This window comes from Protopterus annectens, chromosome 3.part0, assembly GCF_019279795.1.
Source record: "Protopterus annectens isolate FY-2018-M chromosome 3.part0, PAN1.0, whole genome shotgun sequence".
NCBI classification, from domain to species: Eukaryota; Metazoa; Chordata; order Ceratodontiformes; family Protopteridae; genus Protopterus; species Protopterus annectens.
In genome coordinates this window covers 316717408-316738014 of record NC_056731.1, presented here as the reverse complement: position 1 = coordinate 316738014, position 20607 = coordinate 316717408, and the positions used below count along the sequence as shown (strand labels likewise).

At 37.1% G+C, this 20607-nt stretch overlaps 1 protein-coding gene across 2 annotated transcripts in view; it reads right to left on the bottom strand.

The window, feature by feature from the left end:
* Positions 1–4087, bottom strand: part of COBL (cordon-bleu WH2 repeat protein) — a 1839636-nt gene extending 1835549 nt beyond the window's left edge. For both annotated transcript variants that reach the window (XM_044064790.1, XM_044064791.1), the window contains exon 1: positions 3249–4087. In XM_044064790.1, coding sequence (XP_043920725.1) covers positions 3249–3298 — 50 coding nt within the window. In that variant the 5' untranslated portion in view covers positions 3299–4087. The remainder of the gene's footprint in view (positions 1–3248) is intronic.
* Positions 4088–20607: the final 16520 nt, after the last annotated feature.

The window sequence follows — 20607 nt, the reverse complement described above, 5'->3', positions numbered from 1 at the left end:
AAGAAGAGTTTTTTTACACTGGAACTACCTACCATTTTTTGGACTACAAGTGTTTTACAATTAATTGCAGTTTTCCTGGTGGACTGAAGCCTCTAGTAAGGAAGGTGTGTTTTTTTACATGTCCTATTTATGTTGCAAGCAAACTTTAGGCCTGTGGATATAGTAGTTCTGATGCCGTTTGTTTTGTGGATGTGCAAATGGTTTATCAGAGCGGGCTCCGGGATGCCTTGTAATCCAGGCATAGTTCGTTTAGGGTTGCCACCTTTTCAAATGCCCAAAGTGGGAAATTTTTTGTAGAAATGTGAGATTTTGCAGGACGAAACATACCCACGACCAGTGCAAAGGACAGAACTTCACTTTTTTTCCCAAAATAAAAGCTTATTTTTGTAGCATTTGTAATGTTTATGTTATTTCATATAATATTTGTGTTTCAGATACAAAATAATTGTTTTATGCAATTATTTAAGAAAAGTTAAGAAATATATTTTGTCTTAAAATCTCAGGACATTTGCAATTTTTTAGTTTTTTTCGCAGGACAAAACTGCCCAAAGTGGGACTGTCCCTCACAAAGAGGGACAGGTGGTAACCCTACCTATAAATAGTCTATAGTAGACTGAGCAGAGAGATAGGTCTTTGAGGCGATCCGCATAGGACATTGTTTTTATGCCCTGTATTATTTTTGTAAAGAACCTTTGTGGATGTTCCAATTGTTGAGTCAAGTGCTGCACAACATATTCTCTTTGCAAATAAAACTTTACAATGTACACATGATCACAATGTCATAAAGACACAGTAAATTCCTTATAACCTGACCATATCGTAAAGTAGGTCTTTCCTTCTAGATTTAAATTAATCTTTGAGAAGCTGCACTGTAAGCTGCATTCTGTGCCATTATATAGCTATCAAATGTACAAATATATTTCAATTCACCAATCATTTATAGTGCACCAATCAGGACTTCCATCCCTTAGAATGTCCACAACACGTTCTTGAATGACTGCCATATCTCATTATCAAAGTACACACATGGATGAAGCCATAAACCAGTAGAAAGCCTGAAAGTCCTTTACTGACCACTCTAGTTCTGTCCATGATTTTGCCTTTGCAAGACAGAGAACAGAGGGCTCGGGGTATTTCATAGGTACTTACTAGGCTATTGATGCATGAGGATCTTTAGAAGCATAGTCCTGCATTCCCATGACATTTTTTGCCCTTGTAATTTAAGTATGAATAACCCAAAGCAAGCAAAGCATTTGCATGTTACCCCACCCATAACAGACAAGGGTGCTAAACCAGGGGTAAATTTGTGGTTTCCCACCCATTCACCCAGATTATATCTGAAAAGGGTAAGGGAAATATTCTGCTTTAAGTGGAAAGGTATGTCATCTAGGTGTAAGGATGAGATCCACTGTAGGATAAGAAAGCATTGTGGTCATTCAGGTTGTGTTAAGTATTCCAAAGAAGTGGTATTCTCTGTGATACATATCTATCCCTACAACACATTCTATTTATGTTACAGAAGAGATTAAGACCTCTTGAGTGGGCATTTATGCCACCACTGAACTTGCAGATGTGCAGTAGAGGACAGAATTTGTTGAGGCACTGTATGAAAGTTTGTGCTCGCCCCTCAGTTGCATGTATGATACTGAGAAAAGGGACAAAACTTTGAGATGGTCAGTGTAGTTTTTATGATTTAAGCCCTTGATTTTCTTGGTGAAAAAGTGTTGTGGTCATTTAGGCTGTGTTACGTATTTGGACAGGTACATACAGAAGGGGGCATTATATTCAGTGATTAGCCTAATAAGTGCCAAATACAGTGGCATCCCTGGACCTAGACACCATACATACCCTTACTAATACACTGCTCAATGTAAAAAGATTTTCTTTCAACAGTGGACAGATGGTAAACAATGAACAGTTTGTTGCCCACATATAATCCCAGAAAACTAACAGATCAATTTCAGAAGTGTGCGGTCAATGCAATAGATACAGGGTATGTCATGCATACCAAAGCAGACTATGATAGATTTTTTACCATTTAATTTTAGTCCATGCTTATGACACCAGCTATTTGCTTGAGAAAGCCCTCTTGCATGATTTTGGTGTCCTCTGGAGAGTTTATGAGGAACTAAGTTTATAGTCATCTGCAAACCTGGTCAGCCATAAATCCTTAACAAGAAGAAGAAGAATGGCCCAAGGACTTAACCCTTGAGTGCACCAGTAGTGACAGGTCTTTTGTAGGAGTTAGAGCCGTCTATCCTACTTTCCTGGGTTATCTTTGTGACTCGGTTTTCTGTCTAATGATTTACATAGGTAAATCTCCTGCTATGAAAACAGAAATGCAGAAAACAGAAAACGAAAGATTAAGTGGCACACAGTCGGTGTTATGTCTCCTGAGTGTGAAATAAAGTTAACGTATGCTCAAATAAGGTACACGTACTGTAGCAGAACACACAAAGTTGCACTAATTCCTAAAACCATGACACATTATGAAGCAAAAGGGACCTGAAAATGGTAAAACAAAAACAAAACCCCTAAACACACACACACACAGGCACAAGACACACATTGGCACAAACAAGTAGAATTTGCTTAGTAAGTTTGTCATTTTGCACGTTTTTACAATTAACAGCAAGCACACACACATCGGCCATATTCTATTTGATAGATCACTCAGTCAAGCTCTCAAAAATATTGTTTCCATGAAGAAGACAATATTCTACACTGTGTCTAGTATTACTTCTGAACTGAGTCTGCCAACACGGTGATTACACTCCCCGTGGTTTTTTTTTTTTTTTTTTTGCGCTTCCGCTCTTAAGTTTGATCAAGCAAGCACAACTGCCAACTTGAAGGGTGCTACACGTTTCTGTGAAGAAAGGCAAAAAAGGTATGACGCCAAAGACAGCAGATGTTCAGCGTGCTCCCACAGACAATATACAGCCTGAACGGCCCAAGACAGCTGTGATATCAATACTCAACATGCAGTCCGCTAGCACTGTGTTACCGGGGAAACCAGAAGCACAATTCAAAGCCCCCAACAACTAGCCTGCAACAGGTCTGAAAAGGCATTCAGTTCATTTCTTGCCCCCGTCATCACTTCAGAAAGTAAAAAAATACCAAGTTTTAATAGGAAGTCATTCACTAGCTGAGAAATTATACACTGAAAAGCGCCACCACAAAATGACAGCTGACTCTAAGAGCCCCCCCCCACCCCCAATAACACTGGATATTTCAGTGTGAATTCCTACCCCGTGGGAGGCTTCTCTGTTAATAAATGGCCACTCTGACCGGACTCCATGGCTTTTGAAGGTCCTTTGATTATGCTCCTTCCTTTGTAGCTTACAATGACCGCTTTCCAGGTCCCCGTCTTTTCTTTAATATTCCATGCGTTAAAGTCACATACGCCAGATAATCAGGTGAAACAAACACGTAGACAAATATCAGGTATTGTCCAGAAATGTTCACCGGTGCTCCGCGAAGTTATCCTTGACTTAGATAAATACATAAAGTAAGGAGAAAGCGGTTAACAGCTTGTTGACTTGCTTGTGTACAACGCTGTCTACTTGCTTGTCGCTAGTTTCCAGCCAACAGCGGGGGCGAGCGAAGCCAAAAATAAATACACGCATACGCAAGCCTCTTCGGTGTTTAGCCCTTTTGGTGTGCAGCTTGTCTACCCCGATTAACTTTAGTGTCTGGCAAACTCTTCCCATTGGATACTGCCCTCTTACTTTTGTATATTTAACTGTGCGTAGAGATGGTTTACGGGTTAGTTAATGGCTCCTGGCCGAGACATTCCAGGACGCGGGAAATGTGGGTGAAACAGAAAAAAGGCACAGGAGTTGAAAGTAATTGATGAAACCGGGAGTCCAACTCCTAGTCAATTTTTACTATGGAGGTGTGCAGAAGGACTAATAAAGTGCGACACCGACGCCTATGACCTCAGACAAGCACCTGTTACTACTGCTAGTACTCCTGATGGTATCATATCATTCAGCATCCTAACCAAGACGTTTGGAACTGCACGTAAATTGCCCTCAGCCCACCAACACAAACAGAGACACGCTCAGTAACTTGGCAGAACATTTGTATTTCTAAGTCGTGTACTCCCGCTGCTTCACCCCCCCCCCCCCCCCCCGTTACACGACTGCTTTTGTTTTCCTGAATGTGGCATCATACCTGTAGCCATGCCTATACCAGGCAAGTCATCGTTTATTTACAAGATAATTGCTAGTATGACGTTTAACAGTAAACTATAATGACCTTAAAAAGCCTTAATTATTCATACACACCATGAGAACTACCGTTTAACTGTTATACACGCTATTCTTTTCTTAGAATGGAACAGTTCAATTTGATTCAACTATATTTAACTATGTGGAAGAAGCAGAGATGCTTCATCTCTACTTCCAGTATGATTTTTAATAAAAGCAGTTGTGATCAAATTAATTTCTTTTATAATAAAAAAAAATGAAAGTGTTACTTATCTTTTTACATCCTGATTCATGGTATGCAAGTCTGATGCACGGGTATTTAAGTTCAAATTGTTATTATACACATACCTCCGTAGTGTACCTCATCAGAGAAACTTTCCTCATTTTGGTTCTTAAAGCCCATGTTCTTCTTAAAGTTCCACATTGAAAGGGTCTGTCATACATTCAGTGATAGGTATTTCCATTATAATTGTACTGAATCACAATAATTAATTAAAAACAATTTTATAAGTATAGAATAGCACATTTTAACCATCCTGTGTGCTTCCCAGTTGAAATTGTTAGTAAGCTGTTAGTAGGTGTTCCACATATTGCCCATTTGTTCCACATTTTGACAGGAAGTGCTCCTCATTTTGGAGATGAAAGGTTGAAAGCTATGGTTATACACGTGTCAGAATGTGGTATAACAGTCCTGCACAAGTAGCCAGTGCAACATAACTAGCCATGTAATGAAGGCAGGGCAACATAAACAACCTGTTAACTCTATTTTCTGATTTAATAATACCTTACCAACTAGTTTAAATAATTTCTATGGCTGCAACTTTTTGTCCGTCTGGAGCAGAAAGTGTTATACTTCCTCCAAACACATAAATGAAATAAAAAGGGAACAAAAGCCCTCAAAACAGGAACTTTATTCAAACAGAGGTATGTGTGCGCTATAGTACTGTGTACATAATGAAATGGTATGTGAATTTTGACATGCAGCCATTTTCATTATGTAATTAAGATACATATGTCATTGCAAAATTCTCAGTTTACTGGGTGAGTGGCAGCAGGCAGGTGTTTGGTGTACATATGTAAACTGTCTGGCTACACCCTTAGTGGTATGGAATATATCCTCGGTGGAATTCAAGGCACACCACATTTATTAAAATTATTACATTAGAAGCTTTTGTCAGTAAAATATACATCACTCTGGACTCAGTCTTGTTTGCTGGCTCACTTGTACAATAAAAAAAAATCTCTTTGAAATGCTACTCCTCAATCACGACATCTCCATTACTCTTAGTAGCATACTCATCTTTTCACTGTATTATTTATTACTCAGATTACCAGCATGCAGTAAGCTTTACATGCCATAAATTGTTACTACGACAACCCACTACAGCTGCACACACAAAACAAACATCGGCAGAGGAATATCACACTACTTATTCCAAATTAACTCAAAAGACATTACCAACTATTACTACCCAGCCAGAGTTGCACATAATCCACAAATATGTCAGAAATAACTGGAAAAATACAAAAAAAATCTAATTCTAAAGCAGACACCAAACCTTCGCAAACTTACTCTTCTGTGAAGATATTGAGACAAACCCAGGACCTGTATTTACTAACTCAACTGGTAGACAAAACCCTAAACTACAAAGCAGACTTAAGATACAGCATAGTAACATCAGAACTATAAACAACAAACTCTTCAAACTACATACCTGGATTGCAAATAAATCATCTGACATACTGGCCACGTCTGAACTTTGGCTAAACTTGGCACAAAAGATGAAAAAAAAATACTACCACCTAGATGCTATTTCATAAGAAAATATTATAACACTTAAAGAGCAGAAGGGGTAGCAATTTTAAACTCAAACCACATTTGATATCTGTAAATAGCCATGCATAACTCAGTAAGTCGAGAAATAAAAGATTGTAATAACTTCCATCCATCTAAATGCCCACAAAAGTACATATATTTGTAATATATATTCCACCAATCAGAAACAACATAAAGATCCTGGAAGATAAGTTATATTGGTTAACTGAAACCTTAACAAGTGACCTAATACTTATAGGTGACATGAATGTTGACTAACATCCTAAGTGATTATAAACCCACATTTAATTCTTGGAAGACCATGAGAATACAACAAAATATTTCTTACAGTTGCACCAGAAAATTCTTCAACCCTGAAACATTCAACCACTCTCTCAGACAATGCAACTACATACCACTAAGGCATCTGCCACTAAATGATGTATTAGATTTCTTCAACAAAACTTTCTTATCCATACTTAACTTGCAAGCCCCTCTGTGTAAAAATAAAGTTAGGCACAAACCCTCACCATAGCAATCTAGACAAACTAAATAAAACTGATACAAAGAGACCAGCCTTAGAAACAATTGAAAAATGACAACAACACATAATTTCTATTAAAATTCAAAACTGTAAGTAACAAAGTAAAAATAATGACAAAAGAAGACAAAATGAATTACTTTTAATCTCTACAATCCTCAAAGAACATAAAAAACTCTCTGGAAATACATAAACAACCTCTTAACCTCAGGTAAACAAACTCAACCCAACTTTTTCGAAAATTAAAGTGTCTTTAATTAGCTTGTAACTTCAACTCTCATTTTATCAACTCCTCAGTTTGTAACAAAACCACACATAATTCCCCACCACTTACAGACAATGCTATTAAAAACATGATTCCTTTTCTCTCCACACAGTCTCTGTAGACACCATCAAAAAGTACTCAGAAAGATTAAACCCACATCTCTAGCACCTGACAACTTGCCAGAAGAACATATAAAACTCGCAACAGATGTAATTGCCTACCCTGTCATCATTCTAATAAATAGAACAATCCAGGAAAATTGCATCTCAGGCTTACGGAAAAAAAAAATCATATATTATTCTGGTTTAAAAAGGATGAAAATCTTTGGAGCCATCCAATTACAGGCTTATTACCATACTATCTAAAATACTTAAAAATGTATCCACAGACAAATTCTAGGTCATCTAATAAAAAAGCAAACCTCCTCTTAACATTCATGGACATATGGATTACTTGTTGCAGCTCTCTTTCTAGATTTATCAAAAAATTTCAAAAGAGTATTTTGTATGCTGCTACTACAAAGACTAGCTACTATAAGCTTAAGTTCAAACTCTATACAAAATACCTTACCAATAGACAACAGTCTGATCACTGGCAAGAGGCATATTCCAACATTCAACCAATTGTCACTGGTGTCCCTTGAGGATCTATACCAGGTTAGTACTCTTCAATATCATTATCAATGATATGTATGTATCAGTAAAGAATGCCCCCATCATATGATATGCAGATGATTTCACCCTTATCTGCACATCAGCAACCCATCAGATACAAACTGAAATCCAGCAAAACTGACATGATATAAAAAAGTGGAACATGGACTCTAACCTTCTAACCTATGAGTTCTCAGCAAAACCAGACATATCCTGTTTATATCTAGCAAATTGTAGCACAGCAGTCCCAATTTCTAAATGAAATCATTAAATAATATCATCATTGAAAATGTTTTACATAGTTAACTACTGGGTGTGATCAGTGATGGTGATGTAAAATTTCATCAGCATATTAACTATATTATGCAGACTCTGCTGTAATTTGGATAGTGTCATTGCTTTGGCAACAACTTAAGGAAGTCCACACAAGTACCTAGGATGAGGTAGTTCTCCCTCCAGGAGGAACTCAAACAATATCATGTAATCCCAATTCAAGAGGAAGCTGTGCTTTGTCCAGACCTCCGAGGATTTGGTCAGTGGCTTCTCAAAGAGTAAGCAGATTCTTCCATTATACAGGACCTCTGTACATTTCTCTTCCTTTTCTAGACCAAGCTATTTACAAAAATAGACGTAAGAACTGAATCTGAAGAGGTCGACAAGGACGAAAACACTTATCCCAAAATGACTATAAAAGGAATGATCTGGTGCTATTCTCTTTTTTTTTTTTTTTTTTGAAGGAGGAGGATTTTGAACTGGATTTATTTTGTTTTTAGAAATACAGTTATTTAAATGAAGGGATTGCTATAACTACTTGTAGTTCCAACAATCCTGTATTGGAATTTTGGTTTGTCCAGGTTGGATTGGAATTACTGGAGTGCCCACCTGTGGATAACCTTTCATTGACTACTTAATCCCACAGGATCTTCTGGCTAGGATCTGATGTTATTGAGACTGCTAGGTTGCTTTTCACTCAGCAGGCCTATGATGAAAAAGGTTCTTAGTCTGGTTGGAGTGGTATCTTATACTATCGCAGAAAGCCAGCTTGCAAATGTTCCTGAGTTACCTCAAGCATCTGTGATATTAGAGGCTCAGCTATTCCACAGACTGAGCCCATCACAGTCTTTTTAAATCCAGTAATGTGGCACAGCACTTGCTGATTAAGCAGATCCTTAAAGGTGCATGTTGCATTTTCATCTTCCTCTTCATCTTCCACCTTGTAGCATGAACTTCATGATTCAGAGTCTTGCTTATTCATCATTGGGGCCTGCTGGTTCAGTGGCATTGAAGTTCATCTCTTGGAAAATACTTTTCCTAGTGATCAGCTATTAAGAATCTCAGAGCTTCTGGCCATCTTGTGTAAGGAATTGTATCTTACCTTTCACAAGAACTATGTGCTAATTAAGATAAATTCATGCTTCCCCATGAAAATGTTTTGGAATTATATCCAGAGCTGCACATTCATCCCTCTGTTGTCATTGCCAAGACAAAGCTGGTCCTTCACATCCTAGATATGTACTATCAGCTCAGATTTTGCGTGAGCTAGATGCATGAATTTAGGAACATTGAACTGTACAAGTAGAGGACTTGCAGTTGCAAACAAATCTTTTCCAACTGGCCTATCAGCTACATCACCTTTTGTCATCAAGCAGCTTAATTCCTGCTGGAAATGCTGCAGTCCCTTCCACTATAGGTGTGTCTACTTCCATGGCTTGATTGCATTTGTCCTTAATTCACACCTTCGCTAAGCATTAGCTTCTTCAGCAGTTATTTTTTGTTTGTTTGTTTTGTTTTTGTTTTGGGGGACTGATGTTATAGGACTCAGCCTTCTGAACTTGATCTTGGCTTGTTCTCAGTTGCTTCCTCCCTGGAGTGCGCTGCTTGAGATTCATCCTATGCATAGGATGCATCAAGGACGGTCCTTGGTGTTAGATACTGCAGATGGATTCTTAGCAGCTTAGCAGATGACCTATGGGATAACCCTTTCTGATGTATCAGAAATACCCTCCTGGCATTTGCCTGCTTGAGAACAGCCCCCACATTCAGCCTGTACTGTTGTAGTTCCAGGTAAGTGGGGTAAGTATACATCTGGATAATGCTTGTAAGAATGGTCTGGCTTTTTGTTGTATTCTGTTTTACTGGGTGCTGTATTATCAAACTGTAACATTACTTCCTGTTTCTTTGCATATGACAGTGGCTCAATAAGTCCCACACTCACCTTTGATGCCAGAGAATCAGACTGTTGGTTCTGTAGCCACAACTGGGACTTGAATTATTTTTCCAATTCTGGCACTGCAGTGCAAGATAATGTAGGCACTGCACACTCTTAAGTGTGCCATCCTTTGGCTGAGATATTAAACTCAGGATGCATAAGCCTGAGCTGGTGGCTGTTCAGATATATGTAAACGATTCCATGATAAGCACTGAAAACAACAGAGGCTCATAAAACTTTATTTGAAACATACAAGAAATTAAATAATACATAAGATTAATGGTATATATATATATATATATATATATCTATATATATATCTATATATGTATATCTATATATATATATATATATATATATATATATATATATATATATATATATATATGGGTTTATGTTGCTTGCTAGAAATCCCGGAATCTAGAACAAGCAACATCAACACCCATAAGAGCGAAACTGCACTACAGCGAAAGTGCATTATCGCGAAAGCCAGTTTTCTGAACTGGCAAAAACAAAAGAAATACTGATAAAATCAGTATTTTGCAGGGGGCAAGCCCCCCTGCACCCCCCCCATGTGGAGGGCTGCACCCCCCACACCCCCCTACTTAAATATACCAACTCCAAGATCACACTACTGTGCAGTAACGGGAAATATTCCCGTTACACACTGTATGCAGATCTCCATGCAGTCTGGTTGAGCTTTCACAAACTCAGTCATATGGAGTCAGCCATATGAAGTTCGAGATTGTGGGAATTCGTCCATTTGCAGTAGACCCATATATATATATATATGTGTGTGTGTGTGTGTGTGTGTGTGTGTGTGTATATATATATATATATATATATATATATATATATATATATATATATATGTGTGTGTGTGTGTATATATGTATGCAAGCGCACAAAAACATAGTAATATGCAGCTATCGAGCGAAAGAATAGCAGACATCATATCCATCCCCAAACTTTGTTCCCTAACCAAAATTTCAGTCTTTCCATTACCTTTACATTGTTTCATTTTTTTTCATCGTTCCATTATTTTTGTCAAAAAAAACTTCCACACACTATCCATAAACAACTTGTTATAATCTTGTAAGTTTCTGTTCACATCTTATCTGTTAATCTTATCTTGACAACTTTTCATAATGTTTATGGGATCTGTAACATTCAGTCAGAAAGCATGCTGATCTTATAGCCAAAGAAAAAAAAAACTGCCATGCTGTTACATTCCCAAGTGTTTTAATGAATCTGTAACATCTTGTTTTAGGTAGTTGTTTATATTTCACTTTTCCTTTTACAGTAAGTGTGACTGGTGATAAGTGCCGCACATTTTTTTTCCTTCTTCAGCAATCTCATACCTTTTCTGTTTCTTATATATCTGTTCCTTTTTTTCTACTATATCCTGCCATGCATCAGTATAAAAGAACGTGGTCGTAACTTCAGTATACCATATTGGCCTATGCTGCAGAGCTGTGTGCATTAAGTTTCTACTCCCTAATCATCTTACCATATGTGTAGCAATAATATATATATTTCTTTGCTACAGACTTTCATTCCTCTTACCATATATCTTACCATATATCATAGCCTCCCAACAAATTATATATTTTCCCTTTAACAGTTTTTAACAGCAGGTCTGCACTTATTAGTTTTTAAAACATAATATAGATGAAAAGATACAAAATAAGCCACAGGACAGACCAACTGTAAAGTATTACATATTATTCCCCTCTGCATCAAAGCTCTAGCTAGGTCTGTTGGCATAGTGGGCAGTACTCCTATTTGATACTCCCTACAGATTGAAGTTGTGGATACAAAAGGAGGGGAGAGGTCTTCAGGCTAAGCAAGAAGGTATTTAACTCTTTGCTTCAGTTTAGCAAAGGTGTTTGACAAAGCAAAGACCAATATTATCTCATTGTTACAGGTAGTTGACTGTTATTTATGCTTAAAAAGATATTCATCCTAAACAAAGAGCTGTTATATATCTACATAACTGCTTTTATAAAACTGTGTGAAAGACCTTTGCTAATTGTGGCAAATACTTATATTACCTCCTTGGTACATTTCCTAGCACTTAAGCATTGGCTGTCATTTCATCAGCCACAGTTGCAGCTGTTTAAAAGATTATTGATACTGCTTGCAGGGGACCATCTCTTCTACATTGTTGACTCTGCCCCTAGCAGCTTGTGCCTGGGGCAACCTCCTGTTGTCCTTGCCCATCCTGTGTTTTTTCTATTTATTCACTGTACAAGACCACCCCTACCCCCCCAAAAAAAAAAAAAATTTCTGTCTCCAGATTAACTGGATAGCTATAAATCCCCACCTAATTAAATATGCCTGAAATTATATCATTAAGAAGGCACACTTTCTTTAGAAACAAAACCTTAAAATACTTCACCTAAACAAAAATACCCCTAGATTCTTTCATCCTCTCTAACCATTACCACAATCTGTCAATCCAAATTTAAAACTTAAAATCTTATCTATATTAGAAAAAGATACCTCCTATCTTCTTCACATCACCATAACCATTCATTTTGTATGTTAAAAATGCAACCTAGTACAACAAAATTTTCCTGTGAAATCTTAATTCCCTTCTTCATCAACAGTCTGTTTTTGGTTAACAAAATAGCATCTTATGTACAAGTATGTGTAACAGGAATTTGTACATATGCAGCTCTCGGACATCCACCCTCTTTTAATTTTTCTGTTATCTGAACCTCGTTCCCATTCACTGATAAGGCAAATAATTGATAACTGTCTGGACAGACCATCAGTCTCCAAGCAGCTCCTGGAACTGTCCTACACTTTATTCTTCAAGGAGACCATAGACACATTTCCTGTTCCAGAAAGAGGAAATGACCTGTAATCCCACTTCATGCTCATTCTGAAGGGTAGTGAGCTAAGTTCACTAAGAATATGTCAGGTGCTAAATGATGACTCTCGAGTCTAGAGGGTTATATCTCTGCTTCTGCAGGTTGCCTAAATGGTTTCAGTGGACATATCTGTGCATTCTTTCACATCAATGAGAGTCACACAGGAAATTCCTTTGTTTCTTTCTAGGTCAGCAATGTTTTTATTACAAAGTGTAACTTTTTGGTTTGCTGTCTTCACCCATGTTGTTTACCAAAGCCTTAGCCATAGTGCCAAAAGCCTTGTAAGGGAAGAGTGCCCTACTTTTCCCATATACGGATAACTGACTTTTAGTTGCCTTGTCAAGAAAGTTCCTGCCATCTGCCCATTCCCCAGTCCTGTAATGGTTACAGACACTTGTGGTATTTACCATAGACTTAGAAAAACACTTCCCATCCTATTGCTTATGATTCTGTGTCCTGGAGTGGAGCTCTACACCATCCAGTATCATTCATTCCTGCCCATGGAAGTCATGGTCATTGTGTCCTGAGTGAGTTAGATAAAGTGTGTACAGCTCAATTTTAACTTTTTTGGGTCTTATCATAGCAACCATGTTCATGTGTTTTTTCATGGTGGTGCTTCAGTGTATATCATGGCGTCATTCACTGCAGAGTTAGTATGCTACCACAGGTGCCTTTCTCATGTCAAACCCCTTTGACCAGACTCTGGGGTAGTGTACTGTGTTCCCATGAGATTCATTCAGGAGTTTCTCTTGTTATCACCACATCTTTTGCAAGTTTTGATGATAGATAAACTCGTAGACTAGGCTAGAGAGCTACTTTAGGTTCTACCTGATCCATGTAAGTAGGGCTTTGAGGAAGTGGCTACACACAATCAATTTTACAGCTGTGGGTGATGATTTCTGCTGTTCAAGTTATGGAAGGGAAATTGAGACCTTAGACCTTTTGGATGTAGTCAGAAGTCTAGGCCATAGTGTAGTATATGAACAAACAAAGGTTCAAATATGTATGGCTCCTCCACAGTGAAGCAGTGCAGGTGTGGCAGTGGACCATTAACAAGGACTTCACTCTCATGACCAGTCTCATCCCATGGAGATGAATGCAATGACAGACTCAGCACCTGTTTCCATCTCTGTAACAGAGAATAAGGGAAACCTGTTTGTGATCTTTTGAGTGGGTCTTTCTACACATATGAGAATACAAGTCCTTCCAGTTGTATTGATGCCAGCAGGACAGGAGGAATATCATTACATGTTTTCCCTCCTAGGACAAGGGGGAGATTTCTGAATGACTCTCCACCTTTCTTTTGATTCCACCTTTAGTAGTAAAATTCAGAGAAGAAAAGCCCAAAACTCTTCATTGTCACTATTTGCTGGCTGAGAAGGATGATGTTCCAATCAGGTTTCTTATGCCACAAGATTCCATGTTGATACAAGTTCTGTGAATCCTCCTCAGATGATAAGACAACCAACTCCATCAGATACTTTTTTAGAGCTCTTGATCCTGATGAAACTACCAGAAGTTAAATAAGTTTGCAAGATTGTAACATCGTTTGTATCCCTAAAGCAATGACTTTATGAAAGAGGTTCTCATGAACCCAAATATTCACAAAACTGTTTGAATTTGTTAAACCATTATTATATACCTTATCCAGATTACACATGCTGTAAGAAGGTAACAGTTGTCCTATATGGTTTAGTACACATTTCTGGCTTGCTAACCACAGAAGTTTATTTTTGTCTGTATACCTACCTGTGCAAACATTTGAGGTTGTTTTTGCCAAGCACACCTTTTGTGTTCTTTGGCCAATGAGTATATTTAACAAATGTCTTTATAAACAAGTGGGCAAATTTTATATTGTTTTCTTGTCCTTAAAATGCTTTAATATCTATATTTTGTAATCTGCAACACCAGATAAAGTTAAGCAACAAACATAAAAAAGTGCTGTTTGTAGACTTTCTTCAAGCTTTCTGGGATGAGGGGCACCTCTAGTGAGTTTCTGTTTTTATGTAGATTGTTCTTTACTTGTTCTTAATGGTTTGTAAACAACCCCTCCCTGCCCCACCCCAAGCCCATACAATAAAACCTGTTAAGGACTGATTTCTTTTAATTATACCTTAAATGATTTTAAAAAGCATTGAATACCCATTTTCAGTGGAAGCCTGGGGAAAAAAGCTTAATTTTCTTTCATTAAGTTATACTAAGATCCAGTTAAACACAGAGTAGTTACATTTCTGTTTACATTTATACACAAACAGTAGTTAACATTTGTACATTCTAAGGAGAAAGCCCAAGTGTAACTTAGTCAATTGTACAGGTAGTGGTTGTGTATAAAAATTCTATCATTTCAGTGAGAGGTTGTGAGTATTCTGTTTAAGGAGAGTATTTGGAGACTATCATATGGTGAACACAAAGTCTCAGCCTTGTGATGAGCATGTGCAGAACCAGGAGTGGTTAAGATGTTGTTTAAGCAGTGGTTTAAAACTATTGAGTTTGTCGGAGAGTTTTATTTGTGTGGGTATACTGTTTCAGAGTTTAGCAATGTATTGGGCGTAGAGTGAGTTTCATGCAACATTATTTGACTTATTGGTGAGTAATAAAAATTTGCTACTAGAACATTGTTATCCTGCGCCCCGCATGGCAGTAAGGAGTTTTGTAGTGCAGGGCATTTTTCAGGATGATGAATGAATTTGTGTGCTGTAGTTAATTGTGAATATATTAGGTAGTTGTGTAGTTCAAGCCAGTTTAATTGCTTAAGCTATGACAATAGTGGGTTCTATGAGGGAGGTTGGTGGCAAATTTAGCTATTTTATTGTAACAGGAGGCAAGTTTCTTTCTTTGAGTATCATTTAAGTTTGTTAGGATAGGAGCAGCATATAAGGAGTTGGCAATAAGGTGGTGGCTAGAGTTTTTCTGGCAGTATCTGTAAGGAATCCCTTGTTCCTATAAATGGAAACTAGTTTCTGGTGAGTAGATTTAATGGAGTGAAGTATATGCTGGTCATATTTGAAACTGTCATCTATTGTAATGCTTAGAAGTTTGCTGTGAGTTACAGTTTCAATAACAGTATTATTTACTGACTTTATGGTAAAAGACTGCATTTGACTCTGGCAACTTTTTGAGGTAAAATGCATTAACTTTGTTTTCTTTTGGTTGAGTAGGAGGTTTGATTCATTGAGCCAGGTTTTTTGCTTGCCTGTTAAGTTAATGGGTGGTAGTAATATGTAGCACTTGGTTTTAGGGGGATTTTAATATTTTCCAGCTGTTGGCTACAATATGAGCAACAATTTATTTTTTTTTTTTTTGCTTAAAATGTTGATTCTTTTTGTCTGTAGAGTTTATTAAATTAATGTTAAGGTCAACTTTTTTTGGCAATTATTGGTAACTCATAAGTTAATGTTTTAAGTAAGATGCATGATATCTGTCAAAACTTACAATCTCCTCCAAGTACAGTCATCTTGCACATTAAGTGGACAACAGAAACTTACATTATCTGTCATAGAGGTCAGTAAGAAGTTGTGGTTAGTTAAGCTCATTTACTGCAACAATTAGGACCTTCCATAATGTTCAGCAACTGGAAGTGCTTGAATTGCTAATATCATCAGAACCATTATTTTAGATTAAATATTCATTAAACTAGTGTAAAATTTCAGACTAAATTTGGCCTTTTTTTCCATATATAAAACAAATTGTAGGTCCCTAGCAGAAGGGTTTTCTGTAGATTTATACTGTGTTATTGTGTCTTCTACATATTCAAAGAAAGATGAGAGAAATACAAATTACATGCATACCACAGGGTCAGAGACTCATAGGTTATTACATTGCAGTTGAGGGACTAGGTCATTTTTAGCCTACCCCATGCAGTTCCTACTGCTTGTTACTCCTTTTCTTTTATCTAGGTTGTGTTTGATGAGGACTTGGAAGCTATTTTTGTTTAATAAGCAGGGAAATGTGTGTTCCAGAGAAGAGGAATTCTTTGAAAGAGGTATCTAGACCACCAGCAAATTCTATTTATGTTACATGGAGGTTTAGGTCTCTTGTATGGGTGTTCATGGTGTTATGGTTTTTGTGTACATGCAAGAGATCACGTTGGGTAGGATTGTTTGAGGCCTTGTTGGCTAGGCAGACGTCACCCAAAGGAGTCTGTACACTATGGAAAAGAGAGATATAAATTTAAGACATTCTGCATGGAACTCATTTCCATGATTTTCTTAGAGAGGAAATGTTGGAGTCTTTAAAATTAGATTATGTGTCTGGATGGATACCTGCCTAAGGGGCATTATAATATTATTATGGACTTAATAAAGAAAGAATAGAGATGGTTAATAGCAGCACTGACCTGGATGGTATAACTCTGGTAAACAGCTAGGCCAAGCAGAAAGATTTTCTAATGACCATGGCTACATGGTGGCAAAAGGAGAGTTCACTGTCTACTAAAGTGCACAAGTCTCTAATAATTGTATTGATTTCGAGGAAGGTATCATTTCTGTGGTAGCTGCATGGGTGCTCATTTTTCGAGCCTTCATGAGTTTGTACTTTTTAGCATTTAGTTTTAGTCTATAGTCCTGGCACCATTTGTTTGAACATGCTCCTTCCTCTTGTAGGATATGGGAGTCCTCTGGTGAATTGACAGTTCCAAGTTTTCAGTCATCTACAATCTTGATCAGCCAGGGACCTTTGATATGAGCTTTGATGTCAGAGGAATACATTCCAAACACAAGTGGCCACAGTATCATGCCCTGGGGATCTCAATTAGCAATGAGCATTTTAGAAGACAGTGTGTTCTTATCCTAATCTGCTGGGTTCTATCTGTGAGCCCAGCCAGGGGTCATATGGAATGGTATCAAAGGCCTTGGTCAGGTCATTGTATACAGTGTGTAACAATCTGCCTTCCTCCAATGCCATGGTAAGTCTTTCAAAGAAATGCACAAAGTTAAACAGGCAGAGTCTTTCCTTCACAAACCTAAACTGGGTTAGATCAAGGGATTGTATGTTGGCAATATCTTTGTTTATGAGTTCCAGAAAAAATCGTTTTCCAGTATCTTGCAGATAAGGCTCATCGGTCTTTAGGTGTCAGGATCTGTGGTCAGGCAACCTTTGTGGAACAGTATGGCTACAGCTGTTCTCCATGCCTCTGGCATTAAACCAGTTGAAAGGTTAAGACTAAACAGATTCAGGAGTGAGTTAGCAAGAAACTGCTTTGTACTGACGAAGAAGCATCAAAGTACGTTGACAGACCCCACAGAGTAAAGACTGGGGGACAACAATGTAAGAATAAGACAGGAGCACTAGGGGATCATCACTGCCTTGTTTTAGTAAATGTTATCTTTTGCATTTGATTGTGCCAAATATGTTTCATGCATCAGTTTTTGTAAACTGCATTTGCACGTAACCATTATCCTGCTGTAAGAAAATCAAAAACTTTCAGTTTCAGATCATATAATCTCAGTCTGTCTTGTGTTAAAAGAACTTTCCAGTGGAATGGATGTTTTAATTTGAATGATTTATGCCACTTGTAGCATATCACTTTTAGATCTTTTTCACTTTATCATCTACCAACAAAGGTCAGGTTGTCTGTGGCACTTTTTTGTCTGAATCAGTTCTTTTTCAATCAGCAACATATATAATTGTAATTAAAATGCATTGGTTCTCAATGTACTATTTCAATGGACAGCTGCATCTTCATTTCTCTTATTTCGTTTTTTTTACTTCCATAACATTTCCAAACATAGTACAGGAAAAAAAAAGGTGTAGTGCAGATGCATTTTTATATTCAAAATTTCCCTTTTTTCACAAGTCAGTATCTGTCTTAATCTCTTATCACTGCTAGAAAATACTTATACATGTAACCTTCAGACAATATTTCCCAATTGATGTAACATTTAATTCCTCTTGGTATTCTGCAGCTGTAAAGAGATCATTCTGACTTGGTTAGTAATAACATTTGGAAAGAAGAGGGTATGAGAAGAAAGTGGGGAATTAATTTCTCATTACACTCGCAGTCATCGTGATGTTTTATAAAATGAAATTGAGACTGATCTATTATAATCAAGTTAGCTACGCCATCCAGTTCAGTTTAAGTTTTTGGAAAAAGCAATTCATCCTGTAATAGGCATTTCATTTGTATCCTGCGCCCTTGCATAGAATGTATCCATTTTTTTCAGTGGCCTTCATTGCCTATATGTGTAAGTGAATCATATGAGGTAAACCTCTCCTTTTCGAATGTATCAGTGTTAACCACTAACAAACTGTGATACAGAACGCAGTTAATCGCTTGAAGCTTGATACCTCAAATATCGTTGGTCATAGTTATATATTCTACTCGGAAGGATTTGTCTGCTCAGATTTTGTCCTTTAACAACATCAGCCGTGATGCCGAATTGGAATTTGTGTTGATCATGCATAATTCGGGTAGTGTTGTTGATAACAAGCTATACCTTAAGGCTAAAGTTTCTGTTGTCAGATCTTCCTATTTTCACCACAGAAACATCACCCTCATTAAGCATATTACTGCACCTAATAATAAAGATGACGAAGCCAGTCAGAAGGCTAAAACAGTTTTAATTAAAAAATCTTGAAAGTAACAAATCCACTTGCTTAAGCGCTTTCATCTACATTAAGACATCCTCAGAACCAAGACAAATAGTGAAATAAAAACTTTTAAATACAATGCAAAGACACACCCATTTGAAACCTTCAATAGAACCAATCAACCAATTAAACATAGCAAACAGAAATAAAGCAGCAGTAACCAGATGTTACAGCCATAGTACTGAATATAATAGATGCTTCATATAATTTAAAATGTAAGTGAACGTTTTTTCAACTCACTTGAAATTGAAATGTGTTCATTTAACCCTGGTGGTTTTGTTGCGTCTAACCTAATCTGCCACAACATTTCCCTGTGCAACAAAATGTTCTTCCAGTCTCCTGAAAATGGTGTTGTTGTAATTTGTTCAAGTATCAAAAAAAACAAACTTATTGAAGTTTTGACAACACGCAGAATGCCACTTCTATTGTCCCCATTTCTTATGCTATATACATGCTGATATATTCGTTGTTTCAAAGTATTCTTAGTCTTGCCGATATAAAATGCGCTGCATGTGCAACAAGTAGAAAGATAAATAATTTTTTCTGCTCTACAATTTAAACATTTTACTGTATCCCAATGATTAATAATGTTCAAAACTCCATTGTCCTTATTCACATTAATATAGGAACAATATGCGCATTGGTGACATTTTCTAGTCGTAGGTACACCCCTACTCGTACAACTTCTTTCCAACATCATCTTAACATTCTGCCTGTTATTATATGTGAAAAATGTTGGTGATTTAAATAAATGACAGATGTTGCTATCAACTTGCAACAACATCCAGTTTCAATTGATAATCTTTTCAATAGCTTTAATATCAGTTGTATAATGCAACACCATATTTGTATTCGGTGTTAATACCCTAGTCATTTTATTTTCCATTGTGTTAACCATGCTTGTCACCCCATGTTTTATAATTAGTAAATATTTGTCCTGTCTCCCAACCCAAACTACACCTATAATTTTCTCCAATAAATCTATGGGATATCCCCTATCAATAAACATTTTTTGATTACTGTAAATTCTTCTAAACAATCAGAAGAATCAGAAGTAAGACGTGAAGCTTGGATTAGCTGACTCTTAACTACCCCCTTTTTCTGATAAATGAGGTGGCAGCTCGTGTAATGCAAATATGTGTTAGAAAATGTAGGTTTCCTAAGAATTCTAGTAGCAAGAGTAGCATCACCTTTGTTAAAAAATAAAATATCTAGATAATTCATCACTTTCTAACTGTTCTCTAGTGCCTGTCCACAGGAGAAATAAAAAGTCCAAAAATCTAAAATAGACCAAGCAAAACCTATATAGTGGGAATTTGAACAAAATGTTCAGTTCCCACCATAACATGACTGTGTTCACAAACAGGGTGGCGCATGCAGCACCCATCACACCCCCCTATTTCTGTTTGTAAAATTCACCTTCAAATGTCAAAAATTGTTACTTA